General features: G+C 42.6%; 1 protein-coding gene across 3 annotated transcripts in view; it reads right to left on the bottom strand.

The window, feature by feature from the left end:
• Positions 1-20,962, bottom strand: part of MYO15B (myosin XVB) — a 337,586-nt gene that overhangs the window by 128,499 nt on the left and 188,125 nt on the right. For all 3 annotated transcript variants that reach the window (XM_077459669.1, XM_077459670.1, XM_077459671.1), the window contains 5 exons: positions 11,473-11,636; positions 11,012-11,338; positions 8,622-8,706; positions 8,403-8,543; positions 913-1,108 (listed from right to left, as the gene is read on the bottom strand). In XM_077459669.1, the coding sequence (XP_077315795.1) occupies positions 913-1,108; positions 8,403-8,543; positions 8,622-8,706; positions 11,012-11,338; positions 11,473-11,636 (913 nt within the window). The remainder of the gene's footprint in view (positions 1-912; positions 1,109-8,402; positions 8,544-8,621; positions 8,707-11,011; positions 11,339-11,472; positions 11,637-20,962) is intronic.

Below are 20,962 nucleotides of genomic sequence, written 5' to 3'. Positions count from 1 at the left end.
GCATACTGTGCTGGACCTTCTGAGCCCGTACCGTAAATGAGGGCTCCCATGCGAATGCGTGGGAGTGACGTCATTGTGGCTCCGGCCACTCATGTAGCCAGAAAAACAAATTCAGGAATTTCCTGCTCAACTTACCGACCAGCCTGCACACAACCAAATTTTCCTAACAGGATGCGTTACAAACAAATGTTTAGTCAAAGTAGCACATACCATTTCCCCCCAACCATTCTGTTCAGCCGCTGAAGAAAATAACCAGTGTCTTGGAGGTATGGTACTGGTGGAAAGACAGTCACCGGGCCAGTATATGCTCAAACAAAAGAAACTCGCAATTTACACCAACAGGGAGAGGAGCAAAGGTAAATATGGACCACTGGGAAGGTGTTGCTTTTCCCAGGTTTATTTTAAAGATAAATGTGAGGATGATATTACAAATCATCATTTATTCATATATTTGTTCATTAGAAAAGAACAAAAAATGTTTTATATAAATCTGAATCAATCTCTCATCAGCCACCTGTAGCAAAGCCACATCCAGAGTGGGGGAAGGTGACAAAGAGACAATCAAGGATCTGGTGTCTTGTATGACAAGCTTATTACAAGAGAGGAGAGTAGAAAGATGACCTAATATCCTGCTGCTCCTTCACTGTCCAGTAAGAAGCTGGATTGTTTTTTTTATTTTGCTGGATTGTTAAATTGCAGCATAGTTAGCGGGGACAACAGAGGAAATTCAGGTTCTGGCTTTGCCACATGGCAGGGGTGTCTGAGTCTCAACGCTGGCTGCACAGAATTATAAATCCTTTGGCATATAAGACATTTCACACATATGTATTTACCAGTTTGTCTGGCGATTGACTTGAAATGATCTCAGAGATTTTTTGTTTTTGTTTAACTCTGCTTTATTTGGTGTCATACCTGACTGGTTCATAGGGTTTAGGTTCTTCTTGGGGACGGCTTTGATACATCTTGATTATATCTCTTATTTGTTTGCTGGGTTGTGGTCTAGGTGCAGGTTTTACTTCAGGATCCTTTTTGGTCTCTTTAAGTGGAGCGTCGTCTGGTTTAGGAGGAGGAGGGGGTATGATGGGTGGTGCCTTTGGAGGTGATAATTCTGTGAAAACACAAAATAAACTGAATTTTACCTGAAAATGAAAATAATTAATAAGCTACTCAGCTGTGATATCTTACTCAGGGAATGACTTAAACATTATTTATTTTTTATTAAACTAATTGAAAAAATATGTAACTGTTTGTAGTCAATACCTGTAATGATAGTATTAAGTAGGGATGAGCCGAACACCCCCCCGGTTCGGTTTGCACCAGAACTTTCGAACGGACTGAAAATTCGTACAACTTTAGAACCCCATCGAAGTCTATGGGACTCCAACATTCAAAATAAAAAGTGCTCATTTTAATGGGTAATATGCAAGATATTGTCCTAAAAAGGGGTTGAGGACCTGGCTCCTGCCCCAGGGGACATGGGTCAATGGCAATTTTTTTTTTAAAAATGGCTGTTTTTTCGGGAGCACTGATTTTAATGACGATTAAAGTGAAAAAAAAGTGAAATATTCCTTTAAATATCGTGCCTGGGGGGTGTCTATAGTATGCCTGTGAAGTGCCACGTGTTTCCCATGTTTAGAACAGTCCCTGCACAAAATGACATTTAACGGAAAAAAAGTCATTTAAAACTGCTTGCGGTTTTAATGTAATGTCTGGTTCCGGCAATACGGATGAAAATCATTGAGAAAAAAATTGGCATGGGTAGCCCCCCTGCCCATTACCAGCCCCTTTGGGTCTTGTACAGATATTAAGGATAACCCCGTACCCAAATTAAAAAAAGGAAAGGCGTGGGTAGGTTTGTTGTGTTAAGTACAATCGGTTTGTAATTTTGAACTGGTACATTACTAGTGTAGCTCCAGTCCAAAAAATCTATTTTTAAGCTTTTTGGAAAAAATAGGTTATCACCCATGTATAATTTTTTAAGCCTCACTTCCTGTTGTCTCATTCCGTTTGCAAGTAGGAGACATTTGTAAGTTGGATGTTTGAAAGTAGGGGCCTGCCCTATATGCTCTGCAGAAATGTGGCCCTAAGGTGTAAGGTGTTGGTGTTGCCACAACATTGTCCTCACAGTTACTCTCGGTGGGCGGAGGAACAGGCCCTGCTGTGAAATATTATATCAAGAATTGTAATTACATGCCCCTGTTAAACAGGGGCTGAAAAATTGGGCCTCAGGCACGGGTGCTGGTGCCAAGACACTTCAACCTCTCCCAGATACTCTAGTTCGAGTGCAGGAATGAGCCCCGCTGCAAAGCATTGCATCAAAAATTGTAATTACATGCTCCTAGGGGCTGAAAAATTGGGCCTTAGCCACAGGTGGCGTCACCCAGAACCAAAAATATTCTTCCAAGCTATCAGCAGGATCATTGAGGAGGAAGAGGATAGTCAGTCAACATAACAGGACAGTCACTCAGAATAGGCATAGGCAGTCTTGAAGGGATGTGACATTTCAAAAAAAAATATTCGGTTACATCAGCTTCAGGTGCTTGGTAGGGTGGGACAGCAGGAACATTGTCTGGATAAAGGGGGCCTTAAGAGGCAAGGAAGTCCTCCTCTTCCTGCCTCTGTTCTGCCTCAAGTGCCCTGTCCATTATTCCACGCAGCGTATGCTCCAACAGGTGGACAAGAGGTACAGTGTCACTGATACATGTACTGTCACTACTCACCATCCCTGTGGCCTCCTCAAATGGTGACAGGACAGTGCATGCATCCCTGATCATGCCCCACTGGCGTGGTGAAAAAAAACAAGCTCGCCTGACCCTGTCCTGGTGCCCTAGTTGCACAGGTACTCATTGATGCAGCATGGGCAACGTTGAGTTCCACCTGGTGGGCATGTCGCATATAAGGCGGTTCTTGGGCAGGTTCAACTCCTTTTGGAGCTCAGCCAGCCGAGCACTGGCATTAAATGATCGGCGGAAATGCACACAGACTTTCCTGGCCTGCCTCAGGACATCCTGTAAGCCCGGGTACCTACCCAAGAACCGCTGCACCACCAGCTTAAGGATGTGTGCCCCACAGGCTGGAGGCACACAACACCCACTTTAACTGCTGCAGATGCCTGTATTACAGAACACCAGTAATAAGGGGTATCCTCAGGTGTATACTGTGCTGGAGGTACACAACACCCACTTTAACTGCTGCACATGCCTGTATTACAGAACACCAGTAATAAAGGGTAGCTTCAGGTGTATACTGTGCTGGAGGCACACAACACCCACTTTAACTACTGCAGATGCCTGTATTACAGAACGCCAGCAATAAGGGGTAGCTTCAGGTGTATATTGTGCTGGAGGCACACAACACCCACTTTAACTGCTGTAGATGCCTGTATTACAGAACACTAATAATAAAGAGTATCTTTAGGTGTATACTGTGCTGGAGGCACACAACACCCACTTTAACTGCTGCACCTGCCTGTATTACAGAACACCAGTAATAAGGGGTATCTTCAGGTGTATACTGTGCTGGAGGTACACAACACCCACTTTAACTGCTGCACATGCCTGTATTACAGAACACCAGTAATAAAGGGTAGCTTCAGGTGTATACTGTGCTGGAGGCACACAACACCCTCTTTAACTGCTGCAGATGCCTGTATTACAGAGCACTAGTAATAAAGGGTAGCTTCAGGTGTATATTGTGCTAGAGGCACACAACACCCACTTTAACTGCTGTAGATGCCTGTATTACAGAAACACTAATAATAAAGAGTATCTTCAGGTGTATACTGTGCTGAAGGCACACAACACCCACTTTAACTGCTGGACATGCCTGTATTACAGAACACCAGTAATAAGGGGTATCTTCAGGTGTATACTGTGCTGAAGGTACACAACACCCACTTTAACTGCTGCAGATGCCTGTATTACAGAACACTAGTAATAAAGAGAATCTTCAGGTGTATACTATGCTAGGTTCACAAGAAAAGAACACACTGTCCCTGCCTATCCTGCTCTCTCCCTGAACACCGCAACACACTACACAAGGCCGCCGTGTACTAAACCCCCTAAGCTATAATTGGCCACAGGCATCCTGCCTGTGGCCAATTATGGCTCTCCTTGCTGCCAGCGCTGTGATTGGCCAAGCATACGGGGTCACAGTGCATGCTTGGTCAATCATGAGCCAGCAATGCACTGCGATGGTGCAGTGCATTGTGGGCCATGAGCACCAAACGAATATGGCGCGAACGGCCCACAGAGTTCTGGCTTCACTAAACGGGCGAACAGCCGGTGTTCGAGTCAAACATGAGTTTGACTCGAACACCGAGCTCATCCCTAGTATTCAGTGTATGAACTTCATTTTTTAAAAAATTCACATAGTTTTATATATATTTTTCTCCACGTTTAAAGTGAAACTTTAATTTAAAAAAAAATTAGGTCCTGCCAAGATCACTTCAGGCTGGCCCCTTTTGCAAGTATATAGCTATGCTTAAAATCCAGTAATACACTGTCTCACCCTGCTCTGCACATGCTCAGTTGCTTTCTTTTTTTAGGCATTTTTAGGCACTTCTTGCTTTGTAGAGGCTGATCTTCTGACAGCCTTAAAACGGAATGAAACCCTCCTATTCTTTACAGACAAGGAAGCAGCTTCTGTTTGATATGCAACTGCCATGGCGCTGCACATGTGATCAGTTATGACGCCAGCCATGTAATGGTTTGACAGTTTGATTGAGGACACAAGCAAATATGACAGTTAGCAATTCCTGCCTTCCGGGAATGTAACTGTTTTTTTAAAGAATTAAATTGATTGGTTTGGTTCTGCTTTAAGATTTACTGCTGTTCAGGGGCTCTGGGCTTTAACAAAATGGCAGTCTCCAGCAAAAAGAAACAAGAACAATGCTGGAGGCAATTTACAGCACACGTTGGTAGAAAAGTAAAGAATAGTAAAGAACATTATTTTTTACTAAAGTGGAGGTCCACCCACTGCTGCAAAAATTAAAAGCCAGCAGCTGCAAATACTGCAGCTTCTAACTTTTAATAATCGGACACTTACCTGTCCTGGAGTCCAGCGATGTCGGCACCACAGCTGAGGTTTCCATCAGCTGTCAGGTGCATGCCGCCTCCATTGCAAGTAAGAGAACCCGGCAATTCATGCCGGGAACCCTACTGAGCATGCGCTCCGCTCCTCTCCTCTCTCCTACTGGCCTGGCGGCCAGGGAAGGAGGAGGGAGCCCGGGCGGGGACGTCAATACCAGTGGCTGTGGCTCCCGGAAGTGGGAATAGCATACCTCTCTCCCCCCCTCCTCCCCCTTCCTCTCTCTCCCCAACTCTCTCTCTTCTCTTCCCTCCCTCCCTCTCCTCACTCTCTCTCTGGCCCCCCGTCTCTCCCTCTCTCCCCGTTTTTCCCCCTCTCTCTTCCCCTTCCCCCTTCTGCCTCCCCATCACTCTCTCCTCTCTCTTCTCCCTCTCTCTCCCCACTCTCTCTCTGCCCCCCCTCTCTCTCCCCTCCCCTGAGGAGAAGCTCTAGTAGGAAGAGGTGGGGCCTAAAAGAGGAAGCGGTGGGATTTATAGATGAGGGGGTGTGGCAAATTTAGATGGAGGGCACCCAGTTTTAGTTTCTAGTCTTGCTTAGGGAAACACAAAACCAAAATACACCACTGGGTAGGGACAAACAATATACCATTGACATAGGTGCTTAGAGCAGTCAGCTTTATTCATACGATTTAAACTTTTTCCCAAAAGAAAAATAAAGATTGCTGGATTTGCTTAACTATTTGAAGACCACACTGTTTCATCCTCTACCAGTCCAAGCAATTTTTCCGTTTTAAGTGCTGTCACACCTTGATTGACAATACTAAAAACTATTTTAAATAATTTTTTTAGATAGATAAAGCTTTCTTTTGGCGGTATTTAATCACCACTGGGTTTTTATTTTTTACTAAATAAAGAAACTAAGAAAATTTTTTCAAAATGTTTTGTATGTTATAAAACTTTGCAAAAAAAAAAAAAATCTTTCATCATAAATTTAGTTCTAAATTGTACTCTGCTAATTTTCTTTGGTAAAAAAAAGAATCAGTGTATAATATTTAGTCTGTGTAAAAGTTATAGACCCTACAAACCATGGTATACTGTACATATTGGAAGATAGATCAATCATTATGTACTGACTGCCTATCTCATTTGTGAGGCCCTAAAATGCCAGGACAGTAGGAATTCCCACAAAAGGGAAAGTAGACAGTGGCAGGTATTTAGTCTGACGCATGGTAATGTTTTTTTGAAATTGTAATTTTTTTGTCACAATTTCCTGGAAAATTGGGAAATTAAATAAAATGTGCTTTTTTTCCCACAAAGATGTATTTTAACCAGTTGTTTATCACACACAGCAAAGGCATCCTTACAATTATATCCCAAAACACATTTTGCCACTCCCCATGAGGATGAAGATACCACGTTTGAGACTTTTTCATAGCGTAGACACATATAGGGAGAAGGAGAACTTTGGACATTCAAGGACTATCATATTTCTCGAGTCCCTGAAGTGCCAGGACAGGAGAAACACCCATGAAATGACCCCACTTTAAAAAACAAACACCCCAAGGCATTTTCTGAAAGGCATAGTGAGTCTTTTAAAAATGAAATGTTTTGCCACAGGTTTTAGTAAAATGCAGGAAAGGAAATTAAAATATTTTTTTTTACAGAAAGTTGTCAATTAAAAAAGAAGAATGTTTTTTTTTGTGGGGGGGGGGGGTATTCATACTTACCTAGGTGGATGGAGTATCAGACCGATGCTGCAGCTGTCCCCAGGCGTCTCTGTACTGAGAACTGAGCTACCAAACACCGCCAATGACTCGGTTCTCACTCCTCCCCGAGTGGAGAGCTGCTGAGCAGCTCCCTGAGATGCTGAGACTGCCATCAGTCAAGGCAGCTGGTGGATCCAGACTTCCTAAGTCGGGATGACGCGGTGCCTCGACTGATTGCAGTGATGACAATGTAGAGCGGACTTCAGACCGCTCTCCACTGAAAACGGGTCACAGGAGTGCAAAACAAATTGCACTCCTGTGACCCTTAGGAGAAGCCCAGCCTAAAAAGCTCAGGCTGGACTTCTCCTTTAATAAGATTTTTTTTTTAATCCAAGGAGCACCTTTTGGGCTTTCAAAGAGCATAAATGACACATATAATTTGCTGACTATTTCTTGAGTCCCCGAAGTGCCAGGACAGGAGAAACACCCTAAAACACAGTATATGCATACTGCAATTACCCCTCAAAATACATTCTGGTCCTCCTCCTGAGTATGACAATACCACGTGTGAGACTTTTTCACAGCCTGGCCACATAGTGAGGCCCAGAATCCAAGGAGCACATTCAGGCATTCTAGAAGCTGGCACCTTTCTTGACAAAGTGACTGGTGTGGTGGTGATTGACTGGCTTCACATTCAGAGCTTGTTCACATGTGAGGTTGAGTGGCAGTAAAACCTTGCATTTGAGCCACATTTTATGCCCTTCAACTGCTACTTTTTCAGCTGCAGAGTGGTGTGCACATATTGTGGCTGCAATGCTTTGCATCCATGGCAGGAATTACACAGCCTGTCATTTTTAGCAGGCCTAGCACCTGGCAATCATGACCCATGGTGACATTGACTGTAATCAGACAAAGGCACACACTGGAAAACCAGTATTTCCAGTTTTGCAGCCAAATACTTTATATTTGTTCCATGTTGTCATTCATGCTTACCCTTTACTTGTTCTTTTCTAAAAAAATAAAAATAAAAACTCAAAACGCTTTCCCCTGCAATGTAATGTTAAAGAGGGGGCTGATGATTTATTGCTTATCATAACTTAATTTATCTGTTACTGTACTGGGAAATCTCAGTATGTGTTGTAAACTCTAGTTGAACACATCTGTCCTAACAATATTTAAAGATCTCAAGGCTTCAGTTCTATATTGTATGTTAATTCACTTCTAACAGTCTGCCCCCACTTTGTCCCTCCACTTTCAGTTTTAAATTGTTCAGAATAGCTTGCAATCTGCCCAAAGGCCTGCCCCACAGAAACAACTAGCAAGATAAGAAATATTTTTTAAACAGTTTTTTAGGTATACTAACACATAACAAACATATAGTGGGGTTTTTTCTAAATGTGTCTGCAAACATTGCAATACACAAGTTTTTTGTCTTAAAATACATTTTAAAAAGCAAGTTTATTGAAACTGACTATGCCTACTAGGGGACAATGTTGCTATGTGATTTCACCGCAGGATCAACAGTGTTGTAACCTTGTTAAAGGAAGTGGAAAAATAGCAAATGTCCTGGCAGGATCAATGGATAATAAAACTGTTACTAGGGGGCCTTAGAAAACGGAATGAATACTATGTATGTACTAAAATATGATTTTTTTTAGTTGTGACTCACTTGGTTGTGGCTCTGGTTCTGGTGGCTCTGGAGGTTCCTCATCACTGTCACTGTCACTGTCACTTACTGGCTTTGTTGCAGGAGTTGGTAGCAGAATTTTAGAAGGTGGTTTCACAGATTTCACTCGAATCGCTTGAGCCTCTGTAACATAAATATGTTATAAATTCCTAAAAAAAAAAAAAATTGGAATCCTAAACCTTTATGTTTTATATTACTTACCTATCTTTTGAAAGAAGTCTCTCTTCTGCTGGAATGTTTTCCTTTGGTATGAATACTCGGTACCATCCACTTCATCCCAGTATACCTTAGAGACATATGCCATTATTACACTATACTGACGATATTTAATAAAATGTATCAACATTTTACAGTCTCTATTTAAAGTGGTTGTAAAACCTTACATACACCCAATAAAATGTCTAGCCTCAGGTGATACACAGAAATCAAACAAATGCTTGTACATAAGTTGTGAGACATTTGAGTGTTGAATATAGATGTAAACATTCAAACCAATCAGTGAAATGACATAACCTGAAAAAAAAAGAACAATAAATAAATGATACAGTGCTGGAAAAAAACAGTCCAGAATCAAAGTTCCACTAGGTATAATTGGATCCTTAATGGTCTGTTTAATGGTGACACCATGCAAAAACACCCAAGAAGCAGTGACAAGTTCCAATAGAAAGAGTCCTCCACCACTATTCACACTGCCGCTTACCAGATTTGGAGATCTCTTTTTAGGGAGATCTGCAAAAGCTTGTGACTCCTTTCCCGGTCAAGGATTCTATGTGTTCCTTGACCTGGAAAGGAGTCACAAGCTTTTGCAGATCTCCCTAAAAAGAGATCTCCAAATCTGGTAAGCGGCAGTGTGAATAGTGGTGGAGGACTCTTTCTATTGGAACTTGTCACTGCTTCTTGGGTGTTTTTGCATGGTGTCACCATTAAACAGACCATTAAGGATCCAATTATACCTAGTGGAACTTTGATTCTGGACTGTTTTTTCCAGGACTGTATTATTTATTTATTGGTTTATTTATTTTTTGTTTTCAGGTTATGTAATTTCACTGATTGGTTTGAATGTTTTCATCTATATTCAACACTCAAATGTCTCACTAGTCTCATTGGTATTTTGAGGCAATATATGTTTGTAATCTTTCAGTGCAGCTAATAAGTATTTGTATTGTTATTTTGGTGTGGGTATCTCACATAATTTAGTTGCAGCAGTTAGTATTGTTTGTGGTTCGTTCACTTCAATTTAATTTTTGGTCAGCGCAGTATTACACCTCTTTACAATTGTACATAAGTTGTACCTGTTTATCTGTCACTATTTCTCCTGTAAAGCTTTCTAAAACATACAAAATAAAGGATTTTTCATAGCAGCACAAAGCAGGGGGCTGGGATCTGACCTCAGACACACTGCGGAGCTAGAACACAGAGCTGTCTGTAATTGGATTGCTGAGGGAAGGGAAGAGGTACACCCCCCCTGTGCAAAGAAGAACCTATAGTGCTGAAGCTATGAGTCACCTGCTTTGTGCTGAGGTGTTGTGGGTGTCTCCTGAGAGGTTCTATCTATAACACATGCAGATAACAGAGGGATCAGAGAAGAAAGAGGAACCACATTGGATGCTTTGGATTCAGTGTTTTTTCCAAGAAAGTTATGTTTTTAAGTCCTTCCATAACTCTTTATTTACTTATTCCTGTCTTAACATGGCTTTAAATTGAAAAGAACATGCCATCTCCACCAAACACACATTACTGGTTAGATACTGGTACCTATCTCTCCGTTGCAGCAATATTTACTGTGCAGCCCTGCCCAGCACTGCACATGCATTCCACCATAAATAGGCCTTGCATGTCCTCTTCTTACCGGGCATGCACACCTTAGCCAAATTCAATCCTATTGGAGAATTGTGCTCAAACAATCCAGCTGACTCTCTCATAGGAATAATTAGGCACCAGCATGCACATAAATTAAGAAGAGGAACTGGCAGGTTTTGGATGGAAAGGATGTGCGTTGTCAGGCAGGACCACACAGTGAATTCCCTGGCATGGGAAGAAAAGGGTCTTGACTTCTCTGCAATCCAATGCGGTTAAATAAACATTTAATCGGATGGAGGTGGGACATCAATTAAAGCACAACTGTTTTATAAGTGCAGGTATACCTTAAGATCAGCCCCTGTGTGACAGCCCAGGATCCAGGGTTCAGACTTCTATAAAGGACCTTGACTTCTTTCCAAGATAAGATTTAACCCTGCCTCTCCTACACTATGCACTGCCCCCTGTCTCAGTTGTAAAGTTGCAAAACATCAATTGTCAGTAGAAGCTCTGGCATTTGACATTTCAATAACAGGCAGTGCGACCTAGCACCAAGAAAGGTCAGAGCTTCTTTCTGGATTGCAGAGAAGTCAATGCCCCATAAAACTAGGAAGAAATTAACTGATTATAATGCACACTTGCTTGTGCATTACCAAAAATTTTAGTTTATAGGCTAGATATGTTCACTTTACATATGGGTCTGATTCAAGCCCAGATCTTCCAACTTACACAACATATTCAACATTTCCCCCTTTAAAACACTGTCAGTTAATTTTATATAATCCATAAATTACCTCCCTGGGCCTTTCTGGAATCTGATTCTCTAAAGTTTGAGGCAGAGGGGGCATGGGGGGTAATGAAGATGGAGGTGCAGCAGGAGGTGGAGGTGCAGCAGCAGGCACAGGCGGTGGAGGTGGAGCAGCTGGAGGTGATGTAGGAGCTGTAGGTGGGGTTGGTGTTGGCTTTGACCCTTGGGGGGAGGCTGGGGATGGTTTAGGAAGTATCTTAGGAGCAGGTTTTGGAGCTGGAGGGGGGGAACGGTCTCTGTTTCTTTGTGGAGGATCCTGGCGTGCTTGCTGCTGCTGGGACAACATTGTAGCTTGAAGTGTCATTTGTTGTGCCTGGATAGAAATAATAAAACAGTAGTTGAAAGAAATACAGCATATTCCACAACTTAGGCCACAAATGGAAATCATTTTTTGAGGCCAGAAAAAGTGTAAAGAAGACATGACACAAGAAAAGACAAGATATATACCAAAAGCAAGGCCTGCTGTTGAATAAATGCTTGTTGGGCAGCCATTTGTGACGGGTCTACAGCGGGCATCATTTGCTGTGCCATGGGCATTGGCTGAGCCATCATTTGAGGCATCATAGGCTGGGACATCATTTGCTGAGGCATCATAGGCTGGGGCATCATACCTATAAGCAATGAGAACACATAGTTATTTGTGGTAGAAATGCAAATGTGCTACAGTTTTGATATTAGTTCTTTATATCTACAGTTATCTCTGGTTAATCGTTTATTTACTGTAAATAGGTGACAGCGCTCTTGAGCAGTCCCTACCCTCAAGGAGCTTACAATTTAAGGTCCGTAACTAACATTTATACCTACACATACTAGGGCAAATTTAGACAGAAGCCAATTATCCTATCATCATGTCACTATTCCTCTAATTATATTTACAAGATTGCAATATAAACGTTAATATGTTGTACACAACGACAGGGATAGGTCCGGGACGGAAGATATATTTCCACACTTTTTGGGCTGTGGTACTTTTAGGGGAGGGTTCAAGAATCTATGCTAGTACTCAAGGGTTCTTAGGCATATAGGGTTTAGGGTTCTGGGGTAGTCCAGTTGGAGAGGAGAGGACTGATTTTCAGTACTCTATGGATTGGCAAGTCCTCATTAGGGACCCAGAATTTGGAGGGTCTAAGAGACCTTAGGGCTGAAAAGAACTTGCAAACCCTGATTACAGGGATTTTGGTAATGAAGGATTTACCGACCTGCAAAGGAGGCTTGAAAGGCAGCTTGAAGAAAGCAGTATCTGTTGGTGAGGTGAAGTGTGAGTCAGATCACAGCTATTGGAAGCGTGGTCAGTCTGACGACTGAGGTGGTATTTGCCGAATTTCAGTGGCCTTACAGCACCCTGAAACAGGCGGGAACCCTAAACCTCTGGTGTGGGATTAGTGTACTGGTGGCGAGCAGATTACTTTCATCACACCAGAATTATGGACTCTTTCTGTTTGGAAACTACTTTAGTTTGGTTTTCCCTTGCTGAGCACAAAAGGACTGTTGGCTTTTACAAATACAGGTGGGTCATGATCCCGGGCTTTTATATATCACAATGTACATGTACTGTCTGAATGCCTAAAACACCATGTCTAAAATACAAACTAAGCAAAGAGCTAAACAGAAGGCACTAAAGGTACCACAGCATAACTCTCATCTCACCTCTTACTCCCCGAACAACAACAAAGCACCAGAACCACTGAATATCCTATAAAAATCTTGCCCTCCCCCCGCCCCAAGTAAAAATGCCCTGCCTTGGGGACTGGCTGCTTAGGCTTCAGCACTGCTTTGTGAGAGGAAGGGACATGTCCATAGGTTTCTGGGATGATTTCAACAATGTTCTGCAGGGGCATAACAGGATAAATTATATTACAAATTAAAAGAAAGCTGTAATAATTTACTGCAAATTTTGTTCAGCACTAGACTAACCTTGTTTTCTGTCAAGGCAGAAAATTAACCATAATGGGATTAGCATGTAAATGAAAAAACATCATGCACAACATAGTTACGTAGTTTGTCTGACTGAAAAACCAACCAAACCAACTGTTCAACCAATAAAGAGGGAAAAAAAATCCTTAAAAAAAAAAAAAAAAAAACAATCCTATATCCACAGTTGATCCAGAGGAAGCAAAATAAAAAACAGACATAATTAGGTTTGTGTTAACTAGTAGTATGGAGATATATTTTTTCCATTGTAACAAGAAGCATTTCCTTGTATACTAAAAGAGAAGGTGTAGAAAGGTTTTCACACACCCTAAAGCTGACCATACACTATACAATCTGTTTTGTTAAGTGTAATTATATTACATACATGTTTTGGTAAATCTAAAGTAAGCTACACACTGTACTTACAGTATCTCACAAAAGTGAGTACAGCTTGTATAACAGTGTAAATTTGTGTCCCCTCAAAATAACTCAACACACAGCTAGACCTTGCGCTCCTCCACCTTCCGTTTCAGGATGCCCCACAGATGCGCAATAGGGTTTAGGTCTGGAGACTTGCTTGGTCAGTCCATCACCTTTACTCTCAGCTTCTTTAGCAAGGCAGTGGTCATCTTGGAGGTGTGTTTGGGGTCGTTATCATGTTGAAATACTGCCCTGTGGCAGTACATGTTGGCATTCATGGTTCCCTCAATGAATTGTAGCTCCCCAGTGCCGGCAGCACTCATGCAGCCCCAGATCATGACACTCCCACCACCATGTTTGACTGTAGGCAAGACACACTACTCCTCACCTGGTTGCCGCCACACACGCCTGACACCATCTGAATCAAATAAGTTCATCTTGGTCTCATCAGACCACAGGACATGGTTCCAGTAATCCATGTCCTCAGTCTGCTTGTCTACAGCAAACTGTTTGTGGTCTTTCTTGTGCATCATCTTTAGAAGAGGCTTCCTTCTTAGACGACAGCCATGCAGACCAATTTGATGCAGTGTGTGATATATGGTCTGAGCACTGACAGGCTGACCCCCCAACCCTTCAAACTCTGCAGCATTGCTAGCAGCACAAATTTTCTGAAGACAACCTCTGGATATGACGCTGAGCACGTGCACTGAACTCCTTTGGTCAACCATGACGAGGCCTGTTCTGAGTGAAGCCTGTCCTGTTAAACCGCTATATGGTCTTGGCCACCGTGCTGCAGCTCAGTTTCAGGGTCTTGGCAATCTTCTTATAGCCTAGGCCATCTTTATATAGAGCAACAATTCTTTTTTTCAGATCTTCAGAGAGTTCTTTGCTATGAGGTGCCATGTTGAATTTCCAGTGACCAGTATGAGAGAGTGAGAGCGATAACACCAAATTTAACACACCTGCTCCCCATTCACATCTGAGACCTTGTAACACTAACGAGTCACATGACATTGGGGAGGAAAAAAATGATAATTTGGTCATTTTCACTTAGGGGTGTACTTACTTTTTTTTGCTAGTGGTTTAGACATTAATGGTTGTGTGCTGAGTTATTTTGAGGGGACAGCAAATTTACACTGTTATACAAGCTGTATACTCACTACTTTACATTGTAGCAAAGTGTCATTTCTTCAGTGTTGTCACATGAAAAGGTAGAATAAAATATTTACAAAAATGTGAGGGGTGTACTCACTTTTGTGAGATACTGTAAATCTTTTATGGACTTACAAGGGGAATTTGCTCTTCGTAAGAGTCAATTCTAGATACTTGTAGTTGAGACATGCTATCAACTCTCAATCTCGCTTATCTAGGCTTACTTTGACAGATCATCCCATAGTGAGAGATGCCCTACTAGCAAACAGATGAGAGAGGCATGATTTTGTGGGTCTGTTCGATCTTACTCAATTCTTTACAGAATGCTTCCGCATTGCCATGTGAGAAGGGATGGAAGATGTGTTGTGGGCGATATTGATGGAGACACCTGAGAACTTTGCCTGTCATCCTCACCTTTAGTTTCTGCTTCCGCTTCACAGAAACTTTCAGATCTCTTTATTCTGCACAGGGCATATAGAACACCAACCCAACTACATAAGTGGGGGAGTAGAGATATTCCTCTATGCCTGAAATGCGAATGGGATCATGGGGACCTCCTCCACATGATATGGAGATGCCCCAAGCTCTTTCCTTATTGGGCAGAGGTTACAAGTATCATTTCACAGGTCTAGAACTTTATGCTTAATAGTTTGCCTATTGTTTGTCTTTTTGGAGTCTTGTTCATAGATACGCTAACTCAAAATGCCCATGTGGCAGGATTGGCGTTTATTATATGTTGCTTGTAAATGGATTTCCCCTTTATTGGATTTTCCCACATGTACCAACTTTAAACCAATGGGTGGGACAAGTAAACGCTATACTTATTCATGAAAAATAAACGCATCAACATAGAATAGTACCTAAAAGATTTTGTGACAACCCTGGTTGGATTCAAATGACATGTTGCACTCTCAAACATAACCGTATCTACATAAAGTGTACAAAGTCCATCAAAGTCCATCAAATAGAGTAAAAGCGAAAAAAAGGAAGAAAAGATAGTCCAAAATTCCAGCTACAATCCTTAAAGTGAACTTGAAAATGCGTTAATCCAATTTCAATCGGTGCAAACACCAAGTGCTAACCACAGGATAGATAGGGCAAAAATATCTGCTTACCAGATATTTAGACCTCCCAAGGTGATTATGCGCATCAGTGAGCATTTGCCCCTCATTATGGGTATGCCGCCTTAGTGGTTCAGACAATTTGATTTAATTCCAACTATACAGTATCTCACAAAAGTGAGTACATCCCTCACATTTTTGTAAATATTTTATTATATCTTTTCATGTGACACCACTGAAGAAATGACACTTTGCTACAATGTAAAGTAGTGAGTGTACAGCTTGTATAACAGTGTAAATTCGCTGTCCCCTCAAAATAACGCAACACACAGCCATTAATGTCTAAACCGCTGGCAACAAAAGTGAGTACACCCCTAAGTGAAAATGTCCTAATTGGGCCCAATTAGCTATTTTCCCTCCCCCATGTCATGTGACTCGTTAGTGTTACAATGTCTCAAGTGTGAATGGAAAGCTGGTGTGTTAAATTTGGTGTTATCGCTCTCACGCTGGTCACTGGACGTTCAACATGGCAGCTCATGACAAAGAACTCTCTGAGGATCTGAAAAAAAAAAAAAATGTTTCTCTACAGAAAGAAGGCCCAGGCTTTAAAAAGATTGCCAAGACTCTAAAATTGAGCTGTAGCACGGTGGCCAAGACCATACAGTGGTTTAACAGGATAGGTTCCACTCAGAACAGGCCTAACCATGGTCGATCAAAGAAGTTGAGTACATGTGCTCAGCGGCATATCTGGAGGTTGTCTTTGGGAAATAGATGTATGAGTTCTGCCAGCATTGCTGCAGAGGTTGAAGGGGAGAGGGGTCAGACTGTCAGTGCTCAGACCATATGCTCACTGCATGAAATTGATATGAATGGCTTTCATCCCTGAAGAAAGCCTCTTCTAAAGATAATGCACAAGAAAGCCCACAAACAGTTAGCTGAAGACAAGCAGACTAAGGACATGGATTACTGGAACCAAGTCCTGTGGTCTGATGAGACCAAGATAAACTTATTTGGTTCAGATGGTGTCAAGAATGTGTGGTGGCAACCAGGTGATGAGTACACAGATAAGTGTGTCTTGCCTACATTCAAGCATGGTGGTGGGAGTGTCATGGTCTGGGGCTGCGTGCGTGCTGCCAGCAGTGCAGTTCATTGAGGGAACCATGAATGTCAACATGCACTCTGACATACTGAAGCAGAACATGATCCTCTCCCTTCCGAGACTGGGCCGCAGGGCAGTATTCCAACATAATAACTACCCCAAACACACTTCCAAGACGACCACTGTCTTGCTAAAGAAGCTGAGGGTAAAGGGGATGGACTGGCCAAGCATGTCTCCAGACCTAAACCATATTGAGCATCTGTGGGACATCCTCAAATGGAAGACGGAGAAGCGCAAGGTCTCTAACATTCACCAGCTCCGTGATGTCACCATGGAGGAGTGGAAGAAGACTCCAGGGGCAACCTGTGAAGCTCTGGTGAACTCCATGACCAAGAGCGTTAAGGCAGTGCTGGAAAATAATGGTGGCCACACAAAATATTGACACTTTGGGCCCAATTTGGACATTTTCACTTAGGGATGTACTCACTTTTGTTGCCAGACATTAGACATTAATGGGCGTGTGTTGAGTTATTTTGAGGGGACAGCAAATTTGCACTGTTATACAAGCTGTACACTTACTACTTTACATTATAGCAAAGTGCCATTTCTTCAGTGTTGTCACATGAAAAGATATAGTAAAATATTTACAAAAATGTCAGAGGTGTACTCACAATTTTGAGATACTGTATATCCCCCACAGCTATTATACTTCAAGTGAACTCCAGAGTCCGATCAATCGGTAAAACATATGGAAGATAGACTCATTGAGCAACATTTGTTTAAAAGCACACAAGAGTTTATTAAAGGTTTTGCTTGTAGCATAAATGATAAAATTAGCTTTTATGGAAACACTTGTTCGTTCAGTACCCTTTGCGGGTGCTCTAACATCAACACTGCTTTGTGCCTAGTCTAAAGTACATTTCGTCCAATGGGACTTCTTGTGTGAGGCAGTAAGGGTCAGCGGTGCTCACATCACTTCCTTATAAATTTTATAAAAATGGTAATGAACACTAGAGAGCAGTGTGATCATCAGATGGTATTCAAAACCATTGTGAACCGCACCACCATTTTGGTAGTTCAAAACTCATCACATGGCAGCCATGTTCCGAGGGATCCACTGCACTCTATTACAACACCCTTGACTGAACATATTGCTGTTTAACCACTTAGACACCTTCCTGCCCAAGCCAATTTTCAGCTTTCAGTGCTGTAGCAATTTGAATGACAATTGCGTGATCATACAACACTGTACCCAAACACATTTTTTATCATTTTGTTCCCACAAATAGAGCTTTCTTTTGGTGGTATTTGATCACCTCTTTTTTTTTTTTTTTTGTGCAACAAATAAAAAAAGACTGAAAATTTGGAAAAAATTTAGTTTTTCTTTGTTTCTGTTAAATTTTTTCGTAAATAAGTACGTTTTCTGCTTCAATGACAGGTCACTTATATGGCTGCACTGATGGGCACTGATGAGGTGGCACTGATGCCCCGTACACACGAGCGGACTTTTCGACATCCAAACTCCGACGGACTGAGTCCGTCAGACTATCCGATCGTGTGTGGGCTGCAACGGACTTTAGCTTCGCAAAAGTCTGACGGACTTTAGAAATGAAGCATGCTTCAAATTTTCCCGACGGAACTCCGCCGGACCCGGTCCCCTTCGAAAAATTCGCTCGTGTGTGTGCTACTCCGACGGACTAAAACCGACGCTAGGGCAGCTATTGGCTACTGTCTATGAACTTCCTACGTCGAATCCAGTCGTACGTCATCACGTTCGACTCCGTCGGAGTTTGGTGTGATGGTGTGTGGTCAAGTCCGTTCGGTCGAAAAGTCCGCCAGAACTCCGGCGGAACTCCGCTAGAACTCCGTCGGAAGTCTGTCAGACTTAATCCCTCTCGTGTGTACGGGGCATAACAGTCACTGATGATGGGCACTAATAGGTGACACTGATAGGCACTGATAGGTGGCACTGATGGGTACTCATAGGTGGCACTGATGGGCACTCATATGCGTCACTAATGGGCACTCATATGCGGCACTGATGGGCACTCATAGGCGGCACTGATGGGCACTTGTTGTGGCACTGATAGGTGGCATTGGGCACTGATAGGTGGGCAGTGATGGGCACTGATTGGTGGCACTGGTGGACACTAATGGGTGGTACTGATGACACTGACGGGTGGCATTGCTGGGCATCACTGATGTAATTTGTTATATAATGGTACCAGTCAGTGCCCATTTGTGGGCATTGATTGGCACAGATTGGGCATTCATTTCCACATGTGGATGGCCATGGGGTACATACCTGGCCATCCACATGTTGCCCCCTTCCCTGGTGGTCCTGGGGGCCTTCCTGGTGGTCCAGTGTGGGCATCTGAGGGGGGGCTGCACTGATAAACAATCAGAGCAGACCCCCCGTCACAAGAGCCGCCAATCGGCTCTCCTTTCTCATCAACGGCTTTTCCTGTTTACATTATGATCAGCCGTGATTTACCGAGATCGGTGTAGACTGACAAACCGTACCACCGATCACCGTGATACGCGTAAGGGCTGCTATCCTGAAGGACCTCATATGACGCCCAGTCAGGATAACTGAATCACCGGGCGGGAAGTGGTTAAACTGCATATAAGATCAGTCAGCAAATACAATATTATGTATGTCCTAAAAGTGCAGCGCTAAATAAAATTACCATGTACAAAACACCATATATGACCTTTGAAGTGAACAGAAAATCCAATCAAAATATTATTCAATCCAAAAATGTCCTTATGCAAAAGTGGAAAATATATCATATTCATAAAGTGCAAAGTTCATAAATTGATCAATAAAGTGCTCCTGTGCAAACAATTTATGCATGCCAGTGTCCAACACTGGATAGATCAGTCCTGACGGCACAATGCTCAGACATTCACCGTTGTGACACCTTCACCATAAATCAGATGGGGGGTTAATCAAGGCCATACATGGTCAAATTTCGAACAAATTTTCTTTTCAAAATCAGAAAGTTTTTTTTTTTTTAAGTTTTAAAAAGTTGAATAAAATGGATAAAAGCAATGTGGAGGGCAAAAGCTGAGGGCCTGCTTAGCTTTTGCCCTCCACATTGCTTTTATCCATTTTGTTCAACTTTTGTGATCACTTTTATCAGATCTTACTTATCAGTGTAAGGTTTTTTTGTATTGCCCAATAAACCAATGTTTGGTTGATCCTCACCATATGGAAAAAAAATTTCTTCCTTTTATACTTTGATACTGCTGATCATCCTTCCATCTACCCCCTTGGTTCATCTAGCTGTTGCTTGCTTACTTCTTTGGTCCTGGGATCATTGATCGATACCTTAAGAAGGATTACAAGTTCGTTTGACCCACTGCCATATGGTAGGTGGGTCCATCACAGCTGGTAAGAGTACCTCACCTCTTTCGTTTGTTTGCTCTGCAGTGTCTATGGGTGCATTCATTGGCCCACCGGGACCCTACACCCATGATTTCATCCTGAAATGGAGTTTAGAACTGTAATTTCTCCATTAGGGGTGCAACGGAATGGGTCACCCGCTCGGATTGGCACACAATGCGATCCGAGGAGCACTCAGCGGTCTCGGCCTTAGGAAAGGCCACGGCTTCGGCCTAGTTGCAGAGTGGCTGCCATCTTGGTACACCCATCGGCGTTTACAATGTGACGGAGCGATCACCTGGAAACAAACCGGCGTCATGATGATGCCGGTTTCTCCCTCCCCTCTCTTCCCTCTCTGTACTGATCTGTACAGTGGAGGGGAGAAATCGGATGGCAGCCACAGCCATCCCAGCAATACCCTGCCAATACGCTGCAATATATACCCTGCCAATACTCTGCAATACATACCCTACCAATACTCTGCAGTACATACCCTGCCAATACTCTGCAATAAATACCCTGCCAATATTCTGCAATAAATACCCTGCCAATACGCTGCAATACTTACCCTGCCAACTGCCAATATGCTGCAGTACTTACCCTAACAATACGCTGCAATAAATACCCTGCCAATACTCTGCAATAAATACCCTGCCAAAACTCTGCAATACATACTCTGCAATACATACCCTGCCAAAACTCTGCAATAAATACTCTGCAATACATACCCTGCCAATACTCTGCAATACTTACCCTGCCAATACTCTGCAATAATTACCCTGCCAATAATTATCCTGCCAATATTCTGAAATACCCTGCCAATACCCAGCCATACCCATCCATGCTCAGCCAATATTACATTGGGGGAGATGACGTGGCTATTACAGTGGGGGAGATGTATATTGC

Source organism: Lithobates pipiens, unplaced genomic scaffold (genome assembly GCF_037356315.1).
Source record: "Lithobates pipiens isolate NorthernLeopardFrog02 unplaced genomic scaffold, aLitPip1_a1.2 Scaffold_28, whole genome shotgun sequence".
NCBI classification, from domain to species: domain Eukaryota; kingdom Metazoa; phylum Chordata; class Amphibia; order Anura; family Ranidae; genus Lithobates; species Lithobates pipiens.
Note: the sequence above shows the minus strand (reverse complement) of the source record. Positions and strands in the feature narration are given on the sequence as shown.